Source organism: Manis javanica, chromosome 9 (genome assembly GCF_040802235.1).
Source record: "Manis javanica isolate MJ-LG chromosome 9, MJ_LKY, whole genome shotgun sequence".
NCBI lineage: Eukaryota > Metazoa > Chordata > Mammalia > Pholidota > Manidae > Manis > Manis javanica.
This window is the reverse complement of record NC_133164.1, coordinates 69,350,377-69,375,651: the sequence shown is the minus strand read 5'-3', so window position 1 is coordinate 69,375,651 and position 25,275 is coordinate 69,350,377. Positions and strand designations below refer to the sequence as shown.

Below are 25,275 nucleotides of genomic sequence, written 5' to 3'. Positions count from 1 at the left end.
CATGTTCAAGAGATTTTTGCCTATATTTTTTTCTGAGAGTTTTATGGTTTAATGATTTACATTCAGGTCTTTAATCCATTTTGAGTTTACTTTTGTGCATGGGGTTAGGCAATAATCTAGTTTCATTCTCTTACATGTGCCGTCCAGTTTTGGCAACCCACATTCTTAATGACATCAAACTTGGGAAGGCAGAGTGTTAGCCTCTGTCAAATATGCATTTTGATCCATCCAGAGACAATAGCTAAAAAATTAAACAATTATACAAAATTTGGAACTCCCTAGGCAAAGCTATTAACTGTAGCAGTAAGAAGTCTTTTCCTAGAACCTAACTTTGATGAGTAATAGCTGAAAGAATTTCTGAATTCCAGGCTTTGGAAAGAGGGCCAACATTTTAAAAATATGAGGCAGGTACCCTAACATTTCATTGATAAGACCAGAGGCTTTCTATAGACCAAAGGCTTGTATTATATGTACTTCTCTGTTTCAAACTGGAGTCATGCATAAAAATCTACCATAACTGCTAATACTAAAAACCAAGTCAACAATCTCCCATCAGATTACTGTGCTCAGGTAAGGTATTATTAAAGTTCCTACATCAAGGTTAATGCTGAATACATTTTAGGGCACTCCTTTTAAATTCCACTTGACGTACTACCTATCTGAATATTAGCCTAGTTCCCCAACCCTCTCCATCCAGCCCCCTTTCTGGTCCTATTTCTTGAACTATGTGCAAGAAGAATGAAAACCATATCTATCAGGGAACAAAGACAACTGGTTTCAATCAGCAATATTTGTTGATATGAAATGTGGGCTGAGTCTCTTGAAGGAGGCAACAGTGCATTAAAACTCACCTTTGCCAACAAAAGATTCTTTATGAGATCAGAGAAAATTCCGCTTGCTTTCTAGCCTTTTTCCGTGCTGATTTTATAGGTTGAGTTCTGCATAAAAGCAGGCTGGGAGCTCATAATACTATGATGCCACTTTTAGATGTCAGAATGAAGAAGAATGATTAGCTCAGATGTGATCAAAATATCTACCCCTTTGAAAGAAATACAAATAAGAGTTACCTATTAACCAACTCTAAATTAGGGCTTACATGGAGTCTTACATTTTCCCCAGAGGTTGCCATTCAGCATTATTAAATTACTCCTGGAGATAAATTAGGCCAGATGTTTTTCTTTTAGGTTCACTCAACTACAGGCAGTAGACACCAGGCTCACAGTAATCAAATCCTCCCTGTGGAAGCTATCTGTAGGGAAGTTTTGGGAGTTCTGTTAACTAGCTTGACACTCAGGTTTTAAGTGTAAGTATGCTTGCCTTTGGGCATAGAAAACATACAGAACATTGGGACTCTCTGTAGGCATCCTGGTGCACAGAGGATGCAAATATAAAACATACCATCATCCCCATATCATTGGGAATTCAAAGGGAAAGTGAGAGTCTGCTTTATGACCCTAACAAGTCAGTGGTGGCCTTGCCTAAATTATTATAATGAAATAGCTACACCCCCATATGGAGGCCAAAAATTTTTGAAGATAAGGAATTTACTGTGAAAATCAATGTCTCCTGCAGATAAATTATGCCATTATGAAAAATACAATTTAACATGTTAAGGGATTATGTATTAACAAGTCCATCGCCATTTGAGCAAAAGACTGGTAGAAAATTCCAGTCTTTCACTTTGGAGCATGAACAGATATGGCTGCATCCTGGTGCACTGAGGGGCTGGACAAAGAGTGTTCCTCTGCTTTAAGATGCATATGGTTGACATGTTCCTGGGGCATGAAAGTCTGTAGGCTTTCAAGACAAGTTTTCTTCTTTTTTCCCTCTTCCTACATGAAGGGGTAGGGCTCAATGGGGAGTCTGTCAGCTGCAGGGCTTTCTGTACGCTGCATCTACAGGGGTGTGCACACTGCTGGGCTACAGCACCCAGTGGACGGGAACTGCAGAGGGGAATCTCTGAGACAGGGAAATGCAATCTCTTCGTGGGGGTGCTCCCCTGTGCCAGAAAGAGAGAGAAAGAGAGAGATACTGTTACAGTGTCTGCTTTGTCTTCTCAATGGTGTGGAAATCTGGCCACTTCTTTTTAATGAAACATAATTTGTCTGGACTTGGGAACTTGAACTCATTCAAAATGCCCAGGTGCCCTTCTTCAATCTCTTCAACTATCTTGGAATTTGACTCCTTATTAACAGTAATTGTTCTACTCTTTCTGGTTAGAAAATTTTCCTCCTCATAATATAAAAGTTTTCCCAGTAATCAAAATTCTTTGGCTTACTGGTTTAAAAATATCAAAGCATAAATACCATAGAGGATGATTTCACCAAACAAAACAAATAATATAATGGAGAAGAAGGAAAGGGGCTTAACTTGTTTATCTTCCTTACCTCCTGAGCATGTTGTCATGTATTTAGTGCTCACAAAGGTAAAAGGTGGCCTGGAATGAAAACACCTATTTTGCTATAAGGAAGGACTGTATCTGTCCAGAGAGGCGGGGATATGAAACAGTAAAAACCAACCTCAGAATTTGTTTTCGATTAAAACAAAGCTTCTCACTCACATCTGCAGGCCGAACCGAGAGCCAGGTTGACTGAAATTCCATCTTGTCACCAACTTCTGCAAGCAACAGAACACAGCCAGGACAAAGGGGAACCAAGCACCGGCTGAAGGAAGCAAAACAGCTCTGGTAGCTACTCCGGCTTCCATGGGGCCAAGGGCGCGCCCCTACCAGGTGCTCCCGAGGTGGGAGGAAGGAGGGACAGGGCACCAGCCTGCTGGCCAGGACGAGACCTCCCAGTCCGCCGTTCACCAAAGCAGGGGGCAACTTTTTATTTTTATTATTTATTTATTTATTTATTTTAGGCAGCAACTTTTTAAAAAGTAACTTAGAGAAGACAATATCTTTTTCTCTATAGGCTCCATCTAACACAATTACAGACACATGCACCAACACACAGAAAAATATAACAAAACACGAAGGTTTATCAAAGTCCTACTTTGTTTCTTCCTCACCTATCATCTTTCATGTGCTTAGAGTTGCTTCTTTCCGTAAAGCTACTTACCACTAGGACTAAAGAGTAAGGGAGAAAATTCTACAAAAAGATGGAATGGGAAGATTGGACTGATTAAGAAAGGGCCTCACTTTCCACTGCAGCTTTTAACACATGAAAAACTGTTTGATTTTCATGAATCTTGCATTTCCTACTATGAAGCTGAGCTCAGCAAACAGTGAACTCTGGGGCTGTACGGTGAGGGGAGAACAACAGTCATTAGATTAAAATGCAGTATCTGTATTGACTCATTGATTTTTCTTCCTGCTGATGGTCCATCTATTCTTATTTAGTTACCGGAAGTTTAGTTAGCTAAATAGTCAGCAGACAGACATATAAGAATTGGACTAAGGATAAGAACAGTTCATAACATTTTTGTTTGTTTAATAGTGTTTTTATTTCTTCTTCTCATTCCTTCATGAAAGATCCAAGAGAAGTAAATATGTTTTCCTCTTTATACTCAATAGCATCTCTGCCTAGAGCAGACCAGGGATGAACACTACCTCTCAGGACTGTCATCTTCATCCATGCTGAAAATGTATGGTTAAACTTCCCCAGGACTGAGAGGAAAAAAGAGGGCCAAGGAGAAGTTTCCTGAAGCACTACCTTTATTTCATTTAAGATAGAAGAGAAATGCCATTAGGTGAACCTATAAGAAGTGACAGCAGTATGACTGTGATATCCACAGAGTTCTACAGGAAATAAGGAGTCATTATCTTATGCTGATATTATCTGAATATTCAGAGAAATAAGTAAGGATTTACACTATGAAGAAGAAAGTTTGCTTTCTTTTGCCAAACTAACATCCTTTAAGGGTCATGGATCAACCCTGTGAAGAAAGTCTGGCATTTAGACAGTGAATAAAAATGTTTACTTGAAACCAGAAAGTACCTAGAAGCCTTATCCACAATTATATATTTTGTGACTTCAGACCCCAAATTATGTTAAACTATGTTATAAATATTTTATAAAGACTGCTCAGATATAACTAAAGAAACACGTCTGTGAGGGAAAACAGAACAGAAACCATCCATTATAATATCTAACATCTAAATCAGGAAGGTAATTTCATAGGAGACAGACCAAAGACGTCTTCAGAATCTTTGCTATGGCTGCCTTGACTTTGCCACATTTAAGTGTAAAATGAGCACCGTAAAGCAACGCCAGGGAGGGCGAAGATGACATGTCTGTGCTGAATGGTTGCGGCACTGCACTCTCAGTGTGGCAGACAGATGGACTGGCTCCACCGCCTGCCCGCTCAGTGAGCCAACCCACCCCCTGTAGTGAGACAGCAGCATTGATGACTTGTTTTCCCAGCACACTTTCCCTCTGCCATTCACTGGTGCTTTTCTGTAGTTTTCCTCTGCTTTACATGATCCCTGCTTGGCGATCGTGTCACCTGGTCCTGCCGTGGCTATTGGTGAGAGACAGGCATACTAGCCGAGTAGGACAAAGGGAGGACTTCAAAGTACCACTAAGAATACAAACAAGAAGTGATTGTTTTAACCTGGTGTGCTACACTTAGAGGACACAGGGCTGGGGTGCAGCAACTGTCCTACCTCAACCAGAACCGGGTCAAACCCTGCCTGCAGCATAAGCCAAGAGAAAACAAAGACAGCAGATGGAGAGAAAGCAAATGGCTTGACATTTTCTAAATTTCTACATCCACTTAAAACTGAAGTCCACCCTTGGGTTTCTCTGTTATGTGAGCTTTTTGGCTTAAACTAGTTTAAGTTAAGTTTATTTCATTTGCAACTGAGAGAAATTCAATTAACAGACACTCTAAATCTCAATTTTTTAATTTCAAAAATGTGGATACTACTAGGTGTCTCCTAAGTTTGCTCTAGGATTAAACGACGTAATGCACAAAACAAGTTAGTACAGTGTCTGGCATATAAATATCAGTAATTATTAATGCTTATTAGCCATTATTAATCCATATTACTTCAGTAATAGTAATATTTTATAATTGATATACTAGATTATTCCATCATTATATCAGATTCCTATACTCTCAAAAGGAGGCTCTGACACCAAGCTTGTATTTTACTGATATATATAAACGAGTTTACTTTGCAAATATTTCCAATCTGTGCTGTAGTCAATGTACCAGATAATTTTTCTCTTGGTTTAGAAGCCACAGTAAGCCTTTATACATCATTGTACCTTATTAAAATCAAACACAGAAGAAGATTACATTTAGGATATTGAATTTCTAGTACACTACACAACTTGAATTTACAAAGAAGTGTCTCTTGGGCCCTAAGGGGTTTTTTTTTAAAGTTAATTTCCCCAAAGTCAAAGTCCGTATCTTATTTCATTCACATGGCACCTAATGCATTAATGGCAGGAACTGCGTATTTTACAGTGCCATTTAGCTTGATGACTATCAAATTATAATCCCAAAGAAAAAAAAGGTGCCAGTGGGCTGAAAGTAGACAGAAGCTCAAAATCTACCAGTCGTCCAATTGATTCTTGGGAAATGTGATCCCTTCTCTACATTGTACAGCAACAGCTTAGCAACGATGCAGAAATAAATCAAGACATATAGATCTGTTGAAAACATTTAAAGACTTAGTTCTAACAGCTTCCCTGAAAAACCTTCCTTGACTCCTTCACTTTATACAACTATATCGACACCAACCTAACATGAAGTAGGGTACTAAAGCACTCAGGAAACAATCCCAAACAAGAAAGTAAATAACTAATTAGGACATATTGTCACAAGTACAAAATGCTTTGAGAACAAAATACAAAAGCTTCTCATAGGAAGCTGACATCTGAAGAAAGCACAGGAATTCACCTGATAAAAAGGGGAATGTTGGGGAGGAAGGATGTTACAAAGAGAAGTGACAACATATACTAAATCAAGGCAAAATATGGGACAGTATAATAAATTCAAAGACCTACCAGTACCTTTATGTGACCAGAGCTCAGAATGCCAAAGGCAAGAGAAGAGAACAATGAAACTGGAGAGATATGCAAAAGACAGACTTGAAGGATTTTGAAATCATTGGGACTGTAAGAATAGCGGGAAGCTATTAAAAGGTTTTTGAAAAAAAAAAGGTATCTTGTATATGCCCCATTAACAATTCCAAATTCACTTTCGAACTTTCTCCACCCAGCTCTGTGACCCAGGAGGCTGACGTCTATCATGTTCCTCAACAGAGACCCCCTGTCGTTACCCCAGAAAGGTCTCACCGATAGGCACCACCTGCCCATTGGCAAACCGGAGGCGAGTCCGCGCACTGGCGCTCCCCTCTCCCTCTGTAGGCGCAGGGCTGGCGAGGGCTGTGTCCACCGCCCAAGGGGACAGCCTGTCAGGCACACTCCTCTGAGCGCAGCCCGCATCACTGCAGTAAGCACGCCCAGCCCCACTTGGCTCCTGGAGTCTATGAACTGCTTCCTGCTGGTGATACCCCTCATCTGCCTCCCCATCCCCGTGCCTTCCTGCACTTGCCCCTTTAAGGTAATGCCATCTGCTCTATGGGAGCTGAGTCGGACTCACCGGCACGTGAGCCAGAGCCACTCTGGAAGTGGCATCATGGACATGTGATGACAAGTCTGGGGCTGGCGAGCTCCGGTGCGATTGTCACAGCAACTTGACGAGAGCATGGAGACCACCGGACACCAAGGGGAACTGGCATCTTCTAATGTCTGACATGGTACCAAGCACATTATACACATTAGCTTACTTAAATATTCCAATTACTCCTTAATTTGTTCCCTTTAAATAGACAGTGGGACTAAAACTGAGAGATACTAAATAATGTTCCCAAGTTCAAATCCACAGTATGTGGTAGAATTGAGACTCCAACATAAATCGGCCTGACTTTTAGGACTGTCCCTAATCTACATTCTTCCATAACCCTCACCCTGCCTAAGCCCAGCGAGGACATGAAAAAAAATGCAGGATGTAAAGATAAGGACTTAAAGATTTGAAGAAAAGGAGACAAATATGGCAGAACTTGGTGACTACTGGAGGAAAATACAAAAAGGCATTAACGAGGACAAGGTTTCCAGCCCCAACAACCGACAATGGGGCAGCTTCTGCTGAGAGAGGAGAGAAGGGGGTGCGGACCTGCCGGGGGCAGGCCAGCATTCGGTCCCCCTCTAGTCGCTGTGGAAACGCAAGGGCTGGCAGACTCCCGGTGCAGTGTGCACAGCCTGGCTGCGACCTCGTCAGTGCACATGTGGGCACCAAGTTCCACCAGCGTGACCCCTGTGAATTTGAACCTTGAGCTCAGGACACAGACTGTGTCACACATCGGCGGCAACCATCAGCAGCCACAGAGAGGCATCAGCTGCACCCAGGGCGGCCTCCCCACTAGAGTCTTCTTGGAGCAAGACAGCATTTCTGCTGCCCAGCCTACCTTCCCAGGACATTTTTTCCATCCTTCCTGATTATTACATTAACTACTTTATGCCCTCCAAAACACTCCTTTTCTACTGAAGTTGGCGAGGATTGTTTTCTGTTGCTTGTGACCCATAATTCTGACTGATAAAGCTAGACATTCATCACTGTATCCTGTTCAGTATCAGGGGTCCTGTACATATTGTTCTTAAGTCATTTCCAACCCATAAGCTAAATATGCTAACCTGCTGGTGCTGAGGAAACTCTCAGAAGACTTCAAAGAATTTGAGGCCTGGTGGGAACAGGATGTAAGTTCTAAAACACAACATGACTCAAACTGTATAACATAAAAAGGCAATATTTAAGCATATTCTAAAAAAGCATTGTACTCTAGGTACCAAGTAGAACACACACAAATCCACCCATGATCATTTAAGACAGAGTATTAAAGCAGCAGATCTCAAAGGTAAAGAGAACATGTAACAACTCAGATACAAAAAGCACATAGCCTCTTACAGACTGAGCCCCACAGATGAGGTTCCACACTGCTGATACAAAAACATCATGAAGAAACAGTTCCAAAGTCTAAGGGTAAACAAGTCGACTAAGACTTTCATAACTAGTAAATTATGACTCAAAAAGGGGACAGCCTGGGATCACTCCGTTTCTTCCTATCAGTTTCTCCACTTTTTGTAAAAATGAAAGAAGTAATAAGCTTTGTGAAAAGATCTTTTTAAATTGTAACCCACCTTACTCCACTGATGGACAGTGACTGTAATGGGGTTTGTGGTGGGGATCTGATAATGGGGGGAATCTAGTAACCACAATGTTGCTCATCTGATTTTATATTAATGATACCAAAATTTTAAAAAATATTGTAATCCACATATTTGGGGGGTAATGCTTCCTAGAGGTGGCTCTCAACCACTTCTATCACCCTATTCAGATTAAATTTATGAAGAGAAAAAGGATTTAGGAAGGGTATAGATGACAGGGAGAGGATGTGGCTATTTGCTCACTCTTTTCTATTTTAATTCTTACAAATTCATGTGAGTCTATAATTAACTCAAAGTACAAAAGTTTAATGAAAGGTACGCAGAATTCTGAGATAACTAACATTAAAGGAGAAACTGAGAGAAGGCCTTAAACCAGCAGTAAAGATTAAGAAGAGGGAAGGAAAGAGAACAAGGGGAGTATTGACAAAGACTGACCTGTGATGTTATAACTGAATTTCTAGGATTGATTTAAGAGACAAGAAATTAAAAAGGATTTCAGAAAGACAATTTCTGGTTTCAAGACTCTGAACACATTTTAACACAGATTTTCTTATAAATACTTTTTAAAATAAGACAGTATCTGTTGTGTGTGCAGGGTAGGGTGGGGAGGATGTAGAGTGTGATATTGTAATTTATGATAAAAATATGTATGTTTGGTCTTTATCCCCCTTTCTGGCATAGAGCTCCCAAAACCCTTAGAATTTCCAGTGTTGAGTGATAAAGGTGTCTTTTGTTATGTTAATGAGGTAATTTTTGGACCTCACCTAATTGCTGTCAGCAGGGCCCTCCACATGATCCCCAGACCAATGTGGAGGGGAGAGGTTGGAGGCTGAGTCAACTGCCAATGGCCGAGGATTTAGTCAATCGTGCCTATCTAAGGAAGCCTCCATAAAAACAAAAACGACAGGGTTCAGAGAGCCTCCAGGTCGGTGAATTCATGGGGATTTGTGTGAGTGGAATGCTCAGAGAGGGCACGGAAGCTCCCTGCCCTGACCCTGCCCTGACCATCTCTTCCATCCTGCTGTTTACGAGTTGTATCCTTTTGTAGAAACCAGTGATCTAGTGAGTGAAATTTCTCTCTGAGCTCTGTGAGCCACGCTAGCAAATTAGCTGAACCTGAGGAGGAGGTCATGGGCCCCTCCGATTTATAGCCAGTTAAAAGCACAGGTAACAGTCTGGGCTTGTGGATGGCATCTGAGGTGACGTGGGGTGTGAAAGGGGGGTCTCACAGGACTGAACCCTTAACCTGCAGAACCTGGTGCTGTCTTTGGGAAAAAAGTGTGAAAAACTGAGCTGAACACTTGGACACCCTGGTGTCCAAGAATTGCTTGGTGTACGTGCGGTGACTGGCACCACCCGGCCCCCCATGTCAAAATTGAGTCTCGGAGCACTAAAGGGGCATCATACACAGTCCTGACGGTTCAGACAGTGACTCCATTCTACAGCAATGTTAACAAGGTTTCTGTACACATACAAACTGCGTGTGTAGTCCTTTATTTTTGACATTAAAAGAGAAAAATAAAAATAACCAACAGCCTCACTGTATCATGTCTTCTCTATGTCTGAGCTGGAAAGCAAGCTCAGTGATCCAACCTTAACTTCTAATTCCTTGAAATTATTAAAATAGGTTCTGATATATTATAGTTAAAATTTTGGAAATGTCATCTGTCTTCTGAATAAGGTGAAGATACATCCTATTCCCTTCTTTATTTCAAGTCATAAATAATATATTCATTCAGAGGTCAACTACTGTGTAACTAAAGCATAATAGAGTATTTGCCAAAAAAAATCCAAACAATTGTGGAATTATTTTAAAAGACATTTTCTAGTTTTTCATGAACTACTTTATGCTAAAGATAGGCAAATAAACCCATGATAAATAGCCATATCATACAATCATATCCTACAATAATTTATACATCATACTTTGAAAAGATCTCATCAATTTCTAAGCTTGTCCACTGAGTATGAATTGTACTTCCTTGGGGAATTCCTCAGGTTCTAAGAGTTCCACCAAAGCTAAGGTCTGAGATGTCATTTAAGTTATGTACTTCAGCTATTAAAGTCAGTGTTCTGACAAGCCCTTTGGCTCTAACCCTAGGGCATGAATTTGCCTTAAAACTACAGAAGAATGTGTCAGAGGGCTGCATGTCAATCAACCGGGAGAAGTGCCCATTCCCAATTTAGTGTTGTCAGTTGCTGACATTAAAACCAGCAATAGTTTACTGTTACCCACTTCAAGTGGCAATACTGAAGGAGCAGGAGAGGTAGACGTCTAAGTTCAGGCTGATAAAGCTGCTAATTGCTACCCTTTCATGTAGATTTGTTTAATAATGAACACAATGCGGCTAATCATATAATGTTTCTATTTGTTCCCCAAGGGCTCTTCAGCGAGAGGTTCAATCAGGGCTGTATTTCCACAGCTAGCAGCTGAGCAGGGACAACAGCAGGACAAGCTGACCACTTCGGGCCGACGGGCCACTGCAAGTGGTTCTGTACAGATTCCCCTCCTCCCAGGCCTCAGGAAGGAGCCAGGATCTGCTCCTGACAACTTTCGGGGTGTAGAGGGGCAAATTACAAATTAATAACAACAACTTCATGCAGATTTTTGATGTTTAATAAAGAGAGAGAGAAAAATGAAAAGCAGACAATCTGAAAGGCAGGTATTAAGTCTCATGCAAGCTTGGATCTTTCCTATGACAGTTAAAATGCCTGTATTATTTTTTTTAAATCAGAAAGACAGTACAGAAATTTTAAAAGATCTGGCACCAGCCCTGCTTCTCACAGACAGGATGATGAGATAGTGGGCATATCATTAAGCCACACACTTTGGAGAGCTGGAGCTAAGACCACCTTGCTAACTAACTCTAGCTACCTACTGACCTCAAGAGAGTACTTTAGGAAACAAATGTGATGTGTATTAGTTACTGAGGTTTGCTTTGCCTCATTTGGCAAAGGATCTGGGACAGAATAAACTTGTGTTATTTTTCTAACAGCAGTTTTGTTTTCACTCTATTACTGAGTAACGGAAACAGAGACACTCCAAGACCACTGGTGTCTCCTCTAAGAGAGATTAATTTCCGACTGTGTGTGTGTGTTTAATTCTTTCTCTTACCACCTTTACCCCCGCCCCATGCTACATTTTACAAGATCCAATGCCTTAAAATGACTTTCAAATTCCTCCCCAATCTGTTCACAATAAAATTTTCGACTTTATTGAAGTGCTCCCACCTCAAGTCTTCTGCTATTTCCAGACGCGTCTGCGTGTTGCCCTCCTAGGAAGCCGTCCTCCAGCCTCACATCACACCTTCACCCTAGCAGTTCTCCCTCAGAATGCTCTCCTACCCTCACCTGTAAAATCCTACCCATATTTCAAGGACAAATCAAATTTCTCCTAATCCATTAAGCCTTCTCCAGTCACCAACACCACACAACTTCTCCCTACTGTAAATCTGTAAACTAGCACCTGCTTGATCATTCACGAGACACCCACCTATGTTCTCTGCTCTGTCACCTCCGGTTTTTCTTGCCTCCTTCCCTGAGTCCTATACTCCTTAAGGGTGTATCTTTGAATCCTCCCCAACATTTGAACTGAGTATGTAGGAACCCTCAAAATGTTTCGGGACCATACTTCACATTTCTAATGCATTTCGGTGATGTATGGAAACTATTACATTATTAAATATCAAATTTACTTTATAAGTCCGATATTCTGCAGTGCAATTCCTTTATAGGTATAACTCTACAAGTCTAAAAGCTATAGTATGCCAAGCTATTAAATATCAAATTTACTTTATAAGTCCGATATTCTGCAGTGCAATTCCTTTATAGGTATAACTCTACAAGTCTAAAAGCTATAGTATGCCAAGAGTCCTTTTCTGACATTCAAGGAATTATCTGCTAAAAGAATTTATCAAAGTAGAAAAACACTTAAAAATCAGTCCTTAAAGATCCCTTTCATGTCAGCAGGAAATAAAAAATTAAAACCTAAATACTAAGCCTAAGTTCACATTTCTCATTATTTCAAACACATTCTTTCTGACTTGAAGCTCACTTTTTTCTTCTAAATAGGCATGGAGATTGATAAACTCTTCTCCATCTTTTAAACTGCAAAATGAAAATCTAGGTTCCATTTCTGAAAGAAAAGATGATGGGATACACACAGAAAGAGATGATGCTATGTGTAGATCACAGAAAACGGCTGAATTGAATCAACGGAAATGTAAGCTACTGAAAATAAAACACCATTTGCCAAATGCATTAGCCAGGCCCAAAAGCCAGTCAGCACTGTCAAAAGGATGCTCCTCTGCATCTTCAGGCCTTCCCCCAGATCAGTCAGAGTGTCCTCAACTGTTAGGCTGGTCATAACCTAACAGCTAAGCACCACTATTAGCACAGTGAGAAGGTGCCAGAAGCAGTACAAAGGTCCCCCCTCCATCCCCATGTTCACGATTCCTGAAAAATTATACTTAATTTTGAAGTACAAAGACAAAAGGCAAGGCAGCCAGTAAATTAACAATTATGAATTGTTTTCTGTTTTAACAGCTACCAATACCATTCAGCTTTATGCTACAGAAATCCTAATGGTTTATTTAGAATACAATGTATTATGCAAAAGAATCTTCACTGTGCAAAAGACGCACAAAGATTTCCTTTAATAAACTCCCTACTTAATTTTTAATACAGTACGATTTACAAAATTTCGATTTACTTAAAACCTTCAGTAACTCTGCTATGGCATAAAGGGATTTTACCTGTTTTCTCCCATCAAAGAGGTAAATTTGCCATTTAAAATATTTTTCCAAAGGTCACCTTGAACTACAAAAAAACAAAACCAAACAAACAAACCCCTGATATTCATCATCTCTGTAAATGTATCTAAATTAGAAGCAAATAAATCAGCCATGTTACCCAGCACAAAGCTATTGAAGATTGTTAAGATTTATTTTCAGGTGCCAGTGAGACTAAACAAAGATGTAAGGAATGAAACAAAAAGAAGGAAACTCAGGGAACAAATTAATCCATTGAACCATTATCTTAACAGCAGCATTCCCTATAGAACAAAGTGATGAAACTATCAAAAAGCCCTTTTCAAAGGAACAACATTTCTGAATGTCAAAAAAAAGAATTAACTTAGAATAAATACATAAGTAACAGTATGTTCTATGTTAAGCCAGTAACAAAGGAATCCCTTTAGTGCAGTAAAACAAAGTCCTGTCAAATCCCCATTTTTTACAGAGAAGCATGAAGATCCTTTCACAATGCTTCAAACTGTATTTATAGTAACAGAGTGAAGACTTGAGATAAAAGTCAAAAGGATTAAAGTCAAAGCCCCAGCTCCACATGAGTTATGGTTTTGATTTTTATTCTTATTGTGGACTACAAATATTACGACAGAAGATACTTCCATGCGATGTGGGACCCTCTGAGACTCTATAACCTTAGGAGAGCAGAGAAAACAGATGAAAATGTGTCTGGTTTGGGAGCAGCCTCCCTGTGAAACGGCAGAGTGCAGGGTAGCAAGCACAGCTGCTAGGGCGCGGGGGGATGGGGTGGGGGGGGGCGGGGAGGGAGCAGAAGGCTGACATTTCTGCAACTCAGGAGGGCAGAAAGCAAAGAAGAAAAGAAAGATGTGCTATCACTGTTTTAAAATGGCAGCCTGTTAATAATGACTGCATTCCTGAAAATACAGGGAAATTATACCACCATTCTTTCTTTCCTAAGCTAGACACCACACACACTTCTGTTAGAAAACCTACCGAGCTTGTTAGCTGCATCTCTATGTAAAACAAAACCCCTGGAGCTGCCACTCAGAGTTTACAGACTGAGGGACCATATACTTCCCTCACAAAGAAAGAAAACAAAAATCCTGTGGCTGGCTTGAAGTTCCTAGTTTCTCTATAAAGAATTGCTCTTCTGCCTATGTATTTTTCTCAAAAGTGAATGTAAAGCTCCATTTAAATATAAGCTTTTAGTCACAGTTCAAAAAATGTATTTTGCATTTTCTCTTCCCGATACCCTCTCATTCAATACCATAACACACACATTCCAGTAGGTGGTATGTTGATATTCTTACACTGTGTTAACTGGAAGGGCAGTCCTCACGCTAATTTGGATACTCTCTTCTTTAGTTCATTTATTGCAAGAACTACATACTGAGTTGCATACTTCCCATCCTTCCTTAGTCCTTAGTTTTAAAATAAGGCCTCTAGTTTAACATTTGATGGAGAAAAGGCTAAAAGTCTTTAACAATCACAGCAAAGTCAGCATGGCAGTGTGAAATATGTAACGCCAATATTGATATCACGGAAGTGCTAACAATAAAGGCAGCCTTTTTTATTGGGTGTAAAGCAATACTAGCAGTTATAAAAGTAAAACTGTTTTTCATGCAAGTTTTGGAAGAGAGTTTAAGTCTAGATGCGTTCATCTAATCATAAAAGATTTTTAAAAGTCACTATTACCCGAATTAATCTACTTCTTTTTATCTACAAAATAAAGAACTATCATAAATCGCTATTACAAATCACAAACTTCTGAGAAAGCTATTTCCAGTGCAATTACTTGCTATTTCGTTCAGTATTTTATTTCAACTGTCACATTTTGAATACATTTGTACACACTACCAGAGGAGAAGTAAGTTGAACCAAATTGAAAAATTACCATAACTACTAGCTCAATATGTCTGGTTAAAATAGAGACATCTGGTCTATCATTAATTCTTTTGTGTGGCTGACTCCTAGTGTATCTTTTCCCATCAATGAACTTTGCAAGAGGAAAATGCAACTTTGAACAAAAAAGTGACTCAGAAATCTATGTCAAGATTTATCAATATATATATATCATGATTAGATCAAATAAAGCACAATACTTCCAGGAGAAGTAACATACAGTTAAATGCAAATGATTAGCTCATAAGTTCCATCAGAATACTGATATTTATTAAATAATTATCTGCAGGCAGATACGACAGATAATGCGTGAATCATTATTTTCAAATATTTATAAATCAAGTCATTGTTCACTTGGTTAACATACATGCACTGACTTGCTTGCCACTCCAAGACCCCGAATAATGTGTCTCCGGGCGCCGCGCACAATCCCGAATTAACGCCGAGCGAACAATGAGCGAGTCCTGCGCTCCAGCGAGCGGGGTGCCCGGCAGCCCGGCGGCCGAGCACTTGCTGCTCACTTTCTGCACGGCGCTCCGAACGCGGCTCCTCCCCCGCACGCGCCCCGCGGGATCGCCTGTCACCTGCCCGGCGGCCCCTGCGACCCCGCAGCCGGCTCCGCCGTGCTCAGGGCGCGAACCGTCGACGTCGGGAAGGGGCCCGGGCGCCCCGCCCCAGGAACAGGCTGCGGCTACAGGAACCTGCGCCGGTGGGCGGCAGCCCTCGCGGGGGCCCAGGGACGACCCCTGGGGCGCCTCCGCGGAGCTCGGACGCCCGCGCCAAGCACCCTCGTCCTGCACGCGGGGCGCGCGGCGGCCCCTCACGCGGGACCGCGGCTGTCGGAGCGGGGCCGTCTCTCCGGCGCCCCCGGCGGACCCCGGCCGTTCCCTCCGACCGGGTGCAGGCGCCCTCTGGGGAGCGAGCAGAGCCCCGCTCGGGCCCCTCCGCCGCGCCTCGCGCCCCGCACCACCGCCCGCGCGCCGCACACGTGCGCCGAGCTGCCCGACGCGGCCGCCGGCGCGGCGCACGGACACGCGGGGCGCGCGAGCGAGCGGCGCGGGCTCCTGCCGACGTCCCGGGAGCGGGGCTGGGCGCGGCCGGCCGCCGCGGAACAAAGCGCGGCGCGGCGCACGTACCAGGCGGGCAGCCTCGGCCCAGGTGCGGTCCTTCTTCTTCCTCTTGTCTTTCATGTTCGCGTCGCATGGGTGCTGCTGTGCGGACGCGGTGCTACGCTGTCGGCTCGGCGCCGGGACCGCGACCCGTGACCCGAGGGCCCGCACGCGCCGGGGGGCGGGCGGCGGCCGGGGCGGGGCGGCCGGGCTCGCTCGTGCGGGGCTTGCGCTGCGCCGCCGCCGCGGCCGCCGCGGTGACAGCTCCGGGGATGCTCCGCTCGGCCCGCTCACAACAATGCGCTCTGACGTCACGGGAATGGCGGCGCGGCCGCGCGCCCCGCCTGCTCCGCGCGCGCCCGCCGCGCGCCGCCGCCGCCGCGCTCCCAGCCACGCCCGGAAGCGCCGCCGGGCCCGGGCCGGCCTCCCCGAGCGCCGCGCGCGGCCGGCAGGGGCGAGCGCGCGCGGCGCGGGCCCGCGCTCACCTCGCGCGCGGCGGCCGCCCCCGCGGGCCCATTTCCCTCTGCCGTCCCGGGCGTCGCGGAGCGCGGGCAGCGCAGGCGCACGTGCGGCGAGGGCCGCTCCCCGAGCTGGGCTGCGCCCGTGGGGCGCGGGCTGTCCACACGTCCGCAGGCGAAGGCGCCGCACCGCTGCTCGAGCGGTCGGTCCTAGGCGCGGCCACGGCGGCGGGAAGACGGTACTTTGTTTTCGCACATCCTCTCATTTGACCCCCAACAGCGCCGTGAAACTGTCGTCCCGCTATTACACAAATGAGGAAATGAAGCCTAAAAACATCACAATCGCACCCAAGGTCTCTTGTTAAATTAGTTTTAAGATCCGAACTCGAGTCTTTCGACCCTAATCCCATGATTTTTTCCTATTACTCTAAAATTCAGTGCTTAAAAATAAATATTGGTAACTGGAAATGAGTACACGTATTGACAAACATGTCCAAGAATGAGAACGATTAAGGCGAGTCCTTGGCGAATAGTGTCAAATGACTGAAGTAATAATGTTTGATTACCTAAAGTTAAGCAGAGGCAGTTCATGGCCTTAAAGAGCTGATTGTTAATTATTTTACAATATTTACTTTATTAATTCATTAAAATAAGAAAAAGTGATGCATCAGTTTAAGGAAATAAAAGATTATCTTCACTTTTTTCCTCTGGAGCTATGCCTAGGTAAGAAGGCACCCAAGCCATTTGCATAACTCTGTCCAGGTGTGTTATATTTTTATTTTACACTTCAAATATAATGAGTTTGAATCACTTTCACATCTGCTTTTACTTTCAAGAATTCTATTATGGCTAAAATAATTGATATATTTTCTAAGTATTCTCCTTTTAATGTTTTCTCTTCCTCTCAGAAATACTTTAAGAAATCAGATCATCACATAGAACTGGTTATTTTCTGTGAAATAGTGCTTAAGTTTTGGAGCCAGGTAAAAGAAAAGAGACATACTCAGTTGCTTTACAGTAACTTGTTATTCTTTAATAACCAATTCTGGTTACAATAGAAGATAAAACATGTCCCACTTAAACAGATGTAAACCGTATATAAAAAAAACTAAAATAAAAAGCAGTTGTCTATGTACACGTTCTTTAACAGTGAGCCAAGTTTAAGTAATCGATATAATGAGGCCTCTTAGGTTCAACATCTATTTTTGGATATTGGATATAAATAGCCCACAGTAGGTAAGTCTGGCTAAAGAAGTAGTGAGTACTCGACCAGAGGCACGTGCAGATCGCGGAGCCCCAGAGCAGTGGGCCGCTGCTCCAGAGGACCTGTGGCTGTACTTAAGTTCTGCTTTTACCCCCTGCATTTCCATCCTCTTCCTATGCCTCACTCCATCTTTCTATACATGTTTGTGGTGGGAGGAGGGAATATATGAATCAGTTACAGATCTTTGGTAAATCATATAATATCCTTTTTAACAAAGGTAGGTGAAGGTCACAAGAAATATACAATAAAATTATGTGAAAGTAATGTGAAAAATAACTGCTGAGAGATTAAAGGTGGCTTTGAGAAAGATGTCATTTGACATGAGATTTGAAGGATTTGAACAGTCGGATTTGTTGAAATGTAGAGAAGCTTTTCCAAATACAAATGCAATAAAAGCACAATTTAGAACTAGGAGAATATTCAAACGGATAGATGGCATCTACCAAGTGCTGCTGGCATTCATTTAAATCTCATGTAAGATCACATGTACTCAAGATCCCTCTTTAGAGAGAAAAGGAAGAATTTACAGCACAGTTCATGCTGGAATCTGTGCTCTTTGAGCAATGCCTCTCAATTCATTTAAAGAGGGATCTTGAGTACATGTGATCTTACATGAGATTTAAATGAATGCCAGCAGCACTTAATCCTCAGGGCAATTACACAGCAATAGGGACAGCTCCAAAGTTCACTGGGCACGAGCAGCACCTTCTCTGCCTTCCTCTGTCTTCTCTATTTCCAGTTCTGCTTTTGGATTCAGACTTACGGCTGTGCATGTCTCCTTTCTTCAATTCCAGCAGATTTTTCCATCTCCTGGAAAGTTATTTTCTTTTATTTACAAGATCTTTAACAATTGGTAAACACTCAATACAGAGTAAATCCCAACAGTAACAAATGTGAATTTAAATAAAAAACAAAATCAAGATGATGACATACTGGAGAAAGATGTATGTTCCTATGAGAATCCCAAACAAAGAGAAGAGAGACTTAAGAATCTGGGGACAGAGTTGTTGTGTCATGACTGGTGACTGGTCTCTCAGGAAATACAAGGTTTCACCATGGATCCGAATTAAAGTGTTGACCAAATATGGGAAAGTTTAGGTGTTTCAGGCAGGAAGAAAGGACTGGGATTGCCTTCATTCCCTTTCCACACACTCATTGCATGTGCAAGTCTGGCATGAATGGAAGTCCCCACCCCTCCCCCACATACGCCCACCGGCAGGCAGAAGAGCGGAAGGTGGGGTGGGAAAGAGTAATAAAAGTTGGGGGAAAGAATGTAATGGAGGCAGGGTTACAGGGGAGATGGAAGAGGTATCAGGTAGTCTTGATGACCATGCAACAAGAGTTTTATTTCTGAAAGACATTATGCATAAGCTGAGAATCTCTGAATTCTACAAATAAGAACATGTAATAATCTTTTTCCTAAACAGTGAACAATTAGGATCTAACTAGTTGAGAAATTCTTTGAATGTGTTGCCTGGTCTCCTTCGCCCCTCCTCAATTCACTGAATTTCCAGCTGTAAGCAAATTACTTGTTATAATCTAAACCACAACAAATATTGAATAAAAAATAAATGGAAATTTAATAAATTGGTCCCTTATATTGTGAATACAATTCCTATCAATCAAGATTTACTCCCTTTATTCCCTCTTATAGCAAAATGACTTTTTTTTCCTTCTGTACTTCACAGATTAGTTAAGGAGTGATAGAAAAGTCAAGTGAAATAAAACCAAATACCAGCAGTATTAGTTATGTGTAGCCAGGTACTACTGAGTAAGGCTCCTAAGGGCTAATGAACTTTGACCTTGTCTTTCTTACTCTAATTCTGTATGTGCTATGCGACATACTTGTCAAGTCTCTCAATATATTCATTTAAATTCAGTCTATACGGTGAATATCAACATTAGCTGCACTCCAGGAACATACAGAAGTGTTTTAATGATATTATCTGAAACTGATCTTATCTAAACTCATGAAGATTCTGTGACTCTGTGCACCCTAACAATAGAGAAATGTGTAGCTAAAAAGAAAAAATACTTTTAAATTTTCTTCAGAACTTTTCTGTAGCTGATTGTATTGTCAGTGCATATGGTTTTTCCTTTCCAGTTGATTAGAGCTATTTTGACACACATTTTAAGTTCTCCAGTCAATTTGTATTATTACATTTCAGTGCACTAATTAAAAAATAAAAATTTTCATGTTACATCTGGACCATTTACCAGCTAAAGCATTCTTAAATCTGAGAAGTTGAATAAAGTGGCTAAAATATTTTCATACTTTTCTTCTTTTTCTCTTAAATTGCTATTTTTCTGTTTTATCTACCTCCTTCCTTTGTGAAATAACCAACTCTTCTTCTGAGTAGAGCCCTTCATTCAAGAATTTACCTTTTCCCCCTTTAAGCCCTTAATTAGGCATAGAGAACACAGTCTGATTTATGGCCTAGTGTTTAATAGGACTCACACTTAATCCATTACACAAAGAGGGATACACATATTCCCTAACAGCACCACTCATTAGTTTATACAAAATGAAAAAACACTTAGGAAATGTAAATAAAGCTTTGCTTGATACTATCTTCTTATGCATGTAACGTGATCAGAATATCAACACTGCAGCCTAACAGCTTTTTGCTTATTTTCAGAACTACAAATTAGATTTTGCTAGGTAAACTCTAATTTAATCTCACATTTAGTGGATAAGAAGGAAAATTACATGCTGCTCAATTTATCTTTGTGTGGAATGTCCTACGCTCACAAAGGAGACTCTAATTCAGACTGTAATTCAAGGGACTGCTTGCCTCAGGTTCCATGTTGACCAAAAGAGTGACTTTGGTGACTGAGACTCCCAAAAAAGAGCTTAAGAATGATACCAAGTAATTTATGCCAGCACTACTGCTATTTTAAGTTGCATAGTGAGGTGCCTAAAGTATATGCTGTGGGCACTAATCTAGTAGGGGACTCCCTCTCCATGCCACGCAAGCACTAATGGCTCAAAGGGAGATACAGGGCCTTTCTGCAACTTTTACAAGAATGGATTCAAGTGGTGGGAAGATGCGGCTCCTTTTGTAACTGAAGAATTCTTACTGCTTTCCCGTTGGAGTTTTATTGCAGGAGACACAGCTGATCATCTCAGCCAACACACTTCCAGTAACCATGGGGTGACATGATTGATTAGCCAAATAGCAGGAATAACTGGAAGATTTCTTAGGAGCCCATTGTAGCCAAGGAAATGCCATCTAGTTGTGGCTTATGTGATGAAAGAAAAGAAGTTGGTGTGTGTGTGTGCGTGTGTGTGAGTGTGCATGCTTGCATGCATGTGTGTGTTTGCAGGAATTGCCACCTCCACTCAGAGATCCACCTAGCAGTGGAAAAGGACAGCAGGACTATATTTCAGAAAAGAGAAGAACGGCCCTGCCATATCTACAATCTCCAGGATTTTCATAATCCCAGCGAGGTTTGGGATGGGGATGGAGCTAAACATACTTACATTTTGTATAAAAATAGAGAGTCAAAAAAAGAGAATCTTGCACACCCATTCCCCCTGGTTTTCTATCACTCTATCACATTTAGGTGAGGGATCCCTGAGGAAAAGGATCCAAAATAGTTATGACACTTAGATGTCAAAATAATGAGTCATATATTTTAACAATACCTGGATTGAGTTGCTGGTATGAATTTTGATGAACGCACATTTTTTAGCAGAAAATTCTTTTCTCTGGAGAATCTTCCTCTTTTTAGGCGAAGAGGTTATTAACTCTGTAGTAGATCCACAATATTAGGTCACAAGTGTTCTGCTTAACCCATATCATTTCTTTAATTTCCATTTCATAAAACTACTTTCTTCTCAGGTTTTATGTATGGATTTTTTGCTGTTTTCTACCCAAGCAAGGAGTGCTTTGCTTTGGTAAAATTTAAAAAAAAATTTTTATTTCTGTAGTTTTTATTTGAGGTATAAATAACATAAAATAAAATGCATAGGTCTCAAATGTTCCATTGGATGGCTTTTGTTGGTTGTGTACACCTCAGTAACTCTCATCCATGAGAAAACATAGAATGTTCCTGTCATCCCCAGAATGTTGTTTTCATGTGTTACTTCTAGTCATTCCCACACTTCACAGAAATAACTGCTTTCAGGTTACAATCACCATAGATGAGCCTGACCTTTTAATGAACTATTAATATTTTTCCCTGTCTGTAACTTGTCTATTCATTTTGTAAAGGTGCTTGGTGTACTTAATGAGGTTCAATCTATTTTTTTTTCTTTTATGATTAGGACTTTTGAGTATTGTCCAAGGTATCTTTGCCTGCTCCAACTTCAGGAAGATAAACTCCTCTTATCCCAAGTTTGATATTTTCTTGTTTTTGAAAAAAGTATTTTAATTTACTTTTGGGTTATTTACCTTTAATATGTAGAAATAAGATTGTTTTTTCTATATTGATCTGTCACCTTGCTAAATTCACTTACTGGTGTGAGTATAGATTCAACTAGAGCTTCTTTGTCTATAATTATGTTGTTTACAAATAATAGAAGTTATGCTTTTTTTCTGGTTTAATGGATTTTATTTCTTTTTCTTGCTTTATTGCAGTGGCTAGAACTTTTGAATATAAGTGGTGAGAGTAAAAATGCACCTACCCCATTCCCAAACTTTGGAGTAGTTATTCATGTTTCACTTAAGTCTCATATTAGCTGTATGATTTTTGTAGCTGCCCTTTATTTGACTGAGGAAGTTCTCTTGTTTTCCTGGAAGGCTATTAGTTCCTCTTTCTCTATTATGAGTGAGTTTTAAATTTTATCAGAATCTTTTCTGAATCTATTTAGATATTCATAAGATTTTTTTCTGTTAATGTGTGTTATATTAATTGATTTTCTAGTGTTAAACAAAGCTTTCATTTGTACAATAAATCCCACTTGGTCTTTTTTATTATATTTTTATATGTTGCCAGATTCATTTTTCTAGTATTTTGTTAATGGAGTTTGTCTTTATGCTCATGAGGCATACTGGGCTTTTATTTTATTTTATTTTAATATTTTTGAGATATCTTAATCTCATGACATTGAGGAACTCATAAAATGAGTTGAAAAGTTTTCTTCCTCCTTCATGTGCCAAAATGCTGGGAATTCTACAGTCTTTTGCTCTAATTCTGCCAATTTGTAGATGTATATGCTTGCTCATAAATTCGAAATACCTTCCTCAGGTAAAACCCAGCACTGCCAAAGATATGATGTGAAAATGGTGGGTCTTCATTCCCCTTTTGGCATGAACAAAACAAAACAAAACAAAACAAAACATACCTAGGGGACAGGTAAAAACATGTGCTCGATTAGTAGCCAAAAAAATACTAAATACTAAAGCTGTTCTTTCCCTGGATGTGGCAGAATTGTAGGCTACTTTTCATGCTGCAGCTCATCGTCACAGGCCCTGGGGGAGGACGCCATGAAGAAACAAAGGGAGCAAAGCTCCTGCTGGGATGTGTTAGAAGTATTATTACCCTGGGTTCTTCGGCTCCAAGCAGCCAGTAGTCAGCCTCGTGTCCTAAATTTTTTGGCTTTAGCAATTTATACTACTGCACCCTCCTGCCCCCCAGTGAATGAAAGTGGTTCTGATCAACTTCAGGTTTGTTTTTACTTCCTAATAAAAAACACCATGGCATGGAATTCTTGAGCACTGAAAAAATTTTAAGTACTCATGACTAACAGCAGAACAACAAAAAATTCTATCCATATTCATTTTGCAAGGCAAGTTCCTTCTGTTTAAAAGCAAATAAAAACAGCACCAGCTCAAGCTCTGTCTTCCACCATACCTTTGAAACACATTGAATAGTGACAGAGGTTATGATGATGGCTCGCTCTGAAAGTGCTGCAAATTTAATAGAAAAACAATTAACACACAGGCAATAGTGGGCACGTCCTTAGCTATGAGTTCATAAAGCGCACGTCAGAGCCCAAGTCAATGTCAACAAATTTCTCTCCTGTGGGATGTGCTCCTTTAGAATTTTCCTAGCTTGTCAGCTGTTTCATTAATATTTTATAACAGAAAGTAAATGTCTTGAGATTCCAAAATCATCACAAACTGCCCAGCTCCACTCGATTTGTTATTATAATGTCATCAAATTCCTTTGCTTTATATATATAGAAGCCTCCTTATAGGGAATAGTTTCTATTCTCAGTTTATACATATGCAGAAAGGAGAAAACCTATAAAATTCAGCTTTAATGCCATTGCACGTTTGGAAGGCTGTTAGGGAAATCTGTGTGCATCTCTGTCTCCTGGATGGTCCTCATGGCGAGGAGAGCACAGCACCTTTTCTCAGGCCACATCAACCTTCTTTAGTCTTTCATCTTTTTTATCTGTCCTCATGTTTACAAACTGATAAAGAAAATACTAAAATGGAATGAATATAAATAGCATCTGTAGAATGTATTCTGCCAAGAATAAGGCCTGTGTTAGAATTGCTAATGTATTAAAACTGTCTTATAGGGAGAAAACACTTTTTATGCTGTTTCTTGCTCAGTAAAGATACCACTTCTCCTGTAGCCAAAACAGGATTGTGTTTGTGTGTGTGTGTGTGTGTGTGTGTGTGTGTGTGTGCGCACACACACATGTGCACATGTCCATCAGTGCAGATTGAAGTGGGAAATTAAGGCAAATACCAGAAAAATTTCCTTTCAAATACATGTCTTCATATAATAGGAACCAAATAATATACTTGTTAAAAAGAAGTAATATATAAGCAATAAATAAATATTGAAAGAAACTTTTTTCATACTACATGTATGCATAGTTTTATTCTTCAAACTTTTTATTTTAAGAATGTTTAAAAAATGCTAAAAGCTGAACGAATGAACATTATGTGCACTTACATTCAATAATTATTGTTAATATGCTCCTTTTGCACTATCTCTGTGTGTGTCTGTGTCTTTATGTGTAAACAGATTTAGGTATAAATTTGAGAGTTTGTGAGAAGGAGCTCTGTTTTTGTCTCCTGTTCACATTACTGTGGCATCCTCGAATACAATTAGCCTCAGGGAAGACCTAGAGGGCCCTGCATGGTCAAATGCAATGGTCTTGCAATACATTTTTCTAGGCACACACCCCAGAGAGTCAAAAAAATTTTTTTTAATAAAAATCTACTATGTATACTACAACACTCCTGTATACTAGAGTAGCACCATAGCAAATTTGTATACATCAAACATACATAAATTACAAAATAAAAAGAAATACATATTTGTTAGTTTTCATTTATTAATGATAGCCAATACTTTTGTTCCCATTGAAATATCAAATAATATTAATTTCTACTAAGAGCACTGTAATTAAAACATTTTATTTTTAAAAAGTTTAATTTTAAATTGACTTATTAATTAACTAGTTAAATTAGAAATAAAGCTATTTTAGTTCTAAATTAGGTTTACTTCAAGTCCGGTTTCTAATGGCTACAGAATAGAAAAGGCACTTCTCAGAGACACATACATCTAGTGGAATAAAATGTCATTTGGCTGCACTTACTCAATAATGATACACATTTTTCAACCACATTCACCAGTAATGCAAAGGTCTTATTGAAGTCCAGGTAACATATTTCTATCTTCCTTATG

General features: G+C 40.6%; 1 protein-coding gene across 1 annotated transcript in view; it reads right to left on the bottom strand.

The window, feature by feature from the left end:
- The window catches only part of LOC140843472 (uncharacterized), a 54,843-nt gene extending 36,391 nt beyond the window's left edge, over positions 1 to 18,452 (bottom strand). Inside the window, exons 1-2 of the mRNA XM_073213282.1 lie at positions 18,443 to 18,452; positions 15,216 to 16,676 (exon numbers count right to left, since the gene is read on the bottom strand). Of these exons, the coding sequence (XP_073069383.1) occupies positions 15,216 to 16,676; positions 18,443 to 18,452 (1,471 nt within the window). The remainder of the gene's footprint in view (positions 1 to 15,215; positions 16,677 to 18,442) is intronic.
- Between the last annotated feature and the right edge of the window lie 6,823 nt (positions 18,453 to 25,275).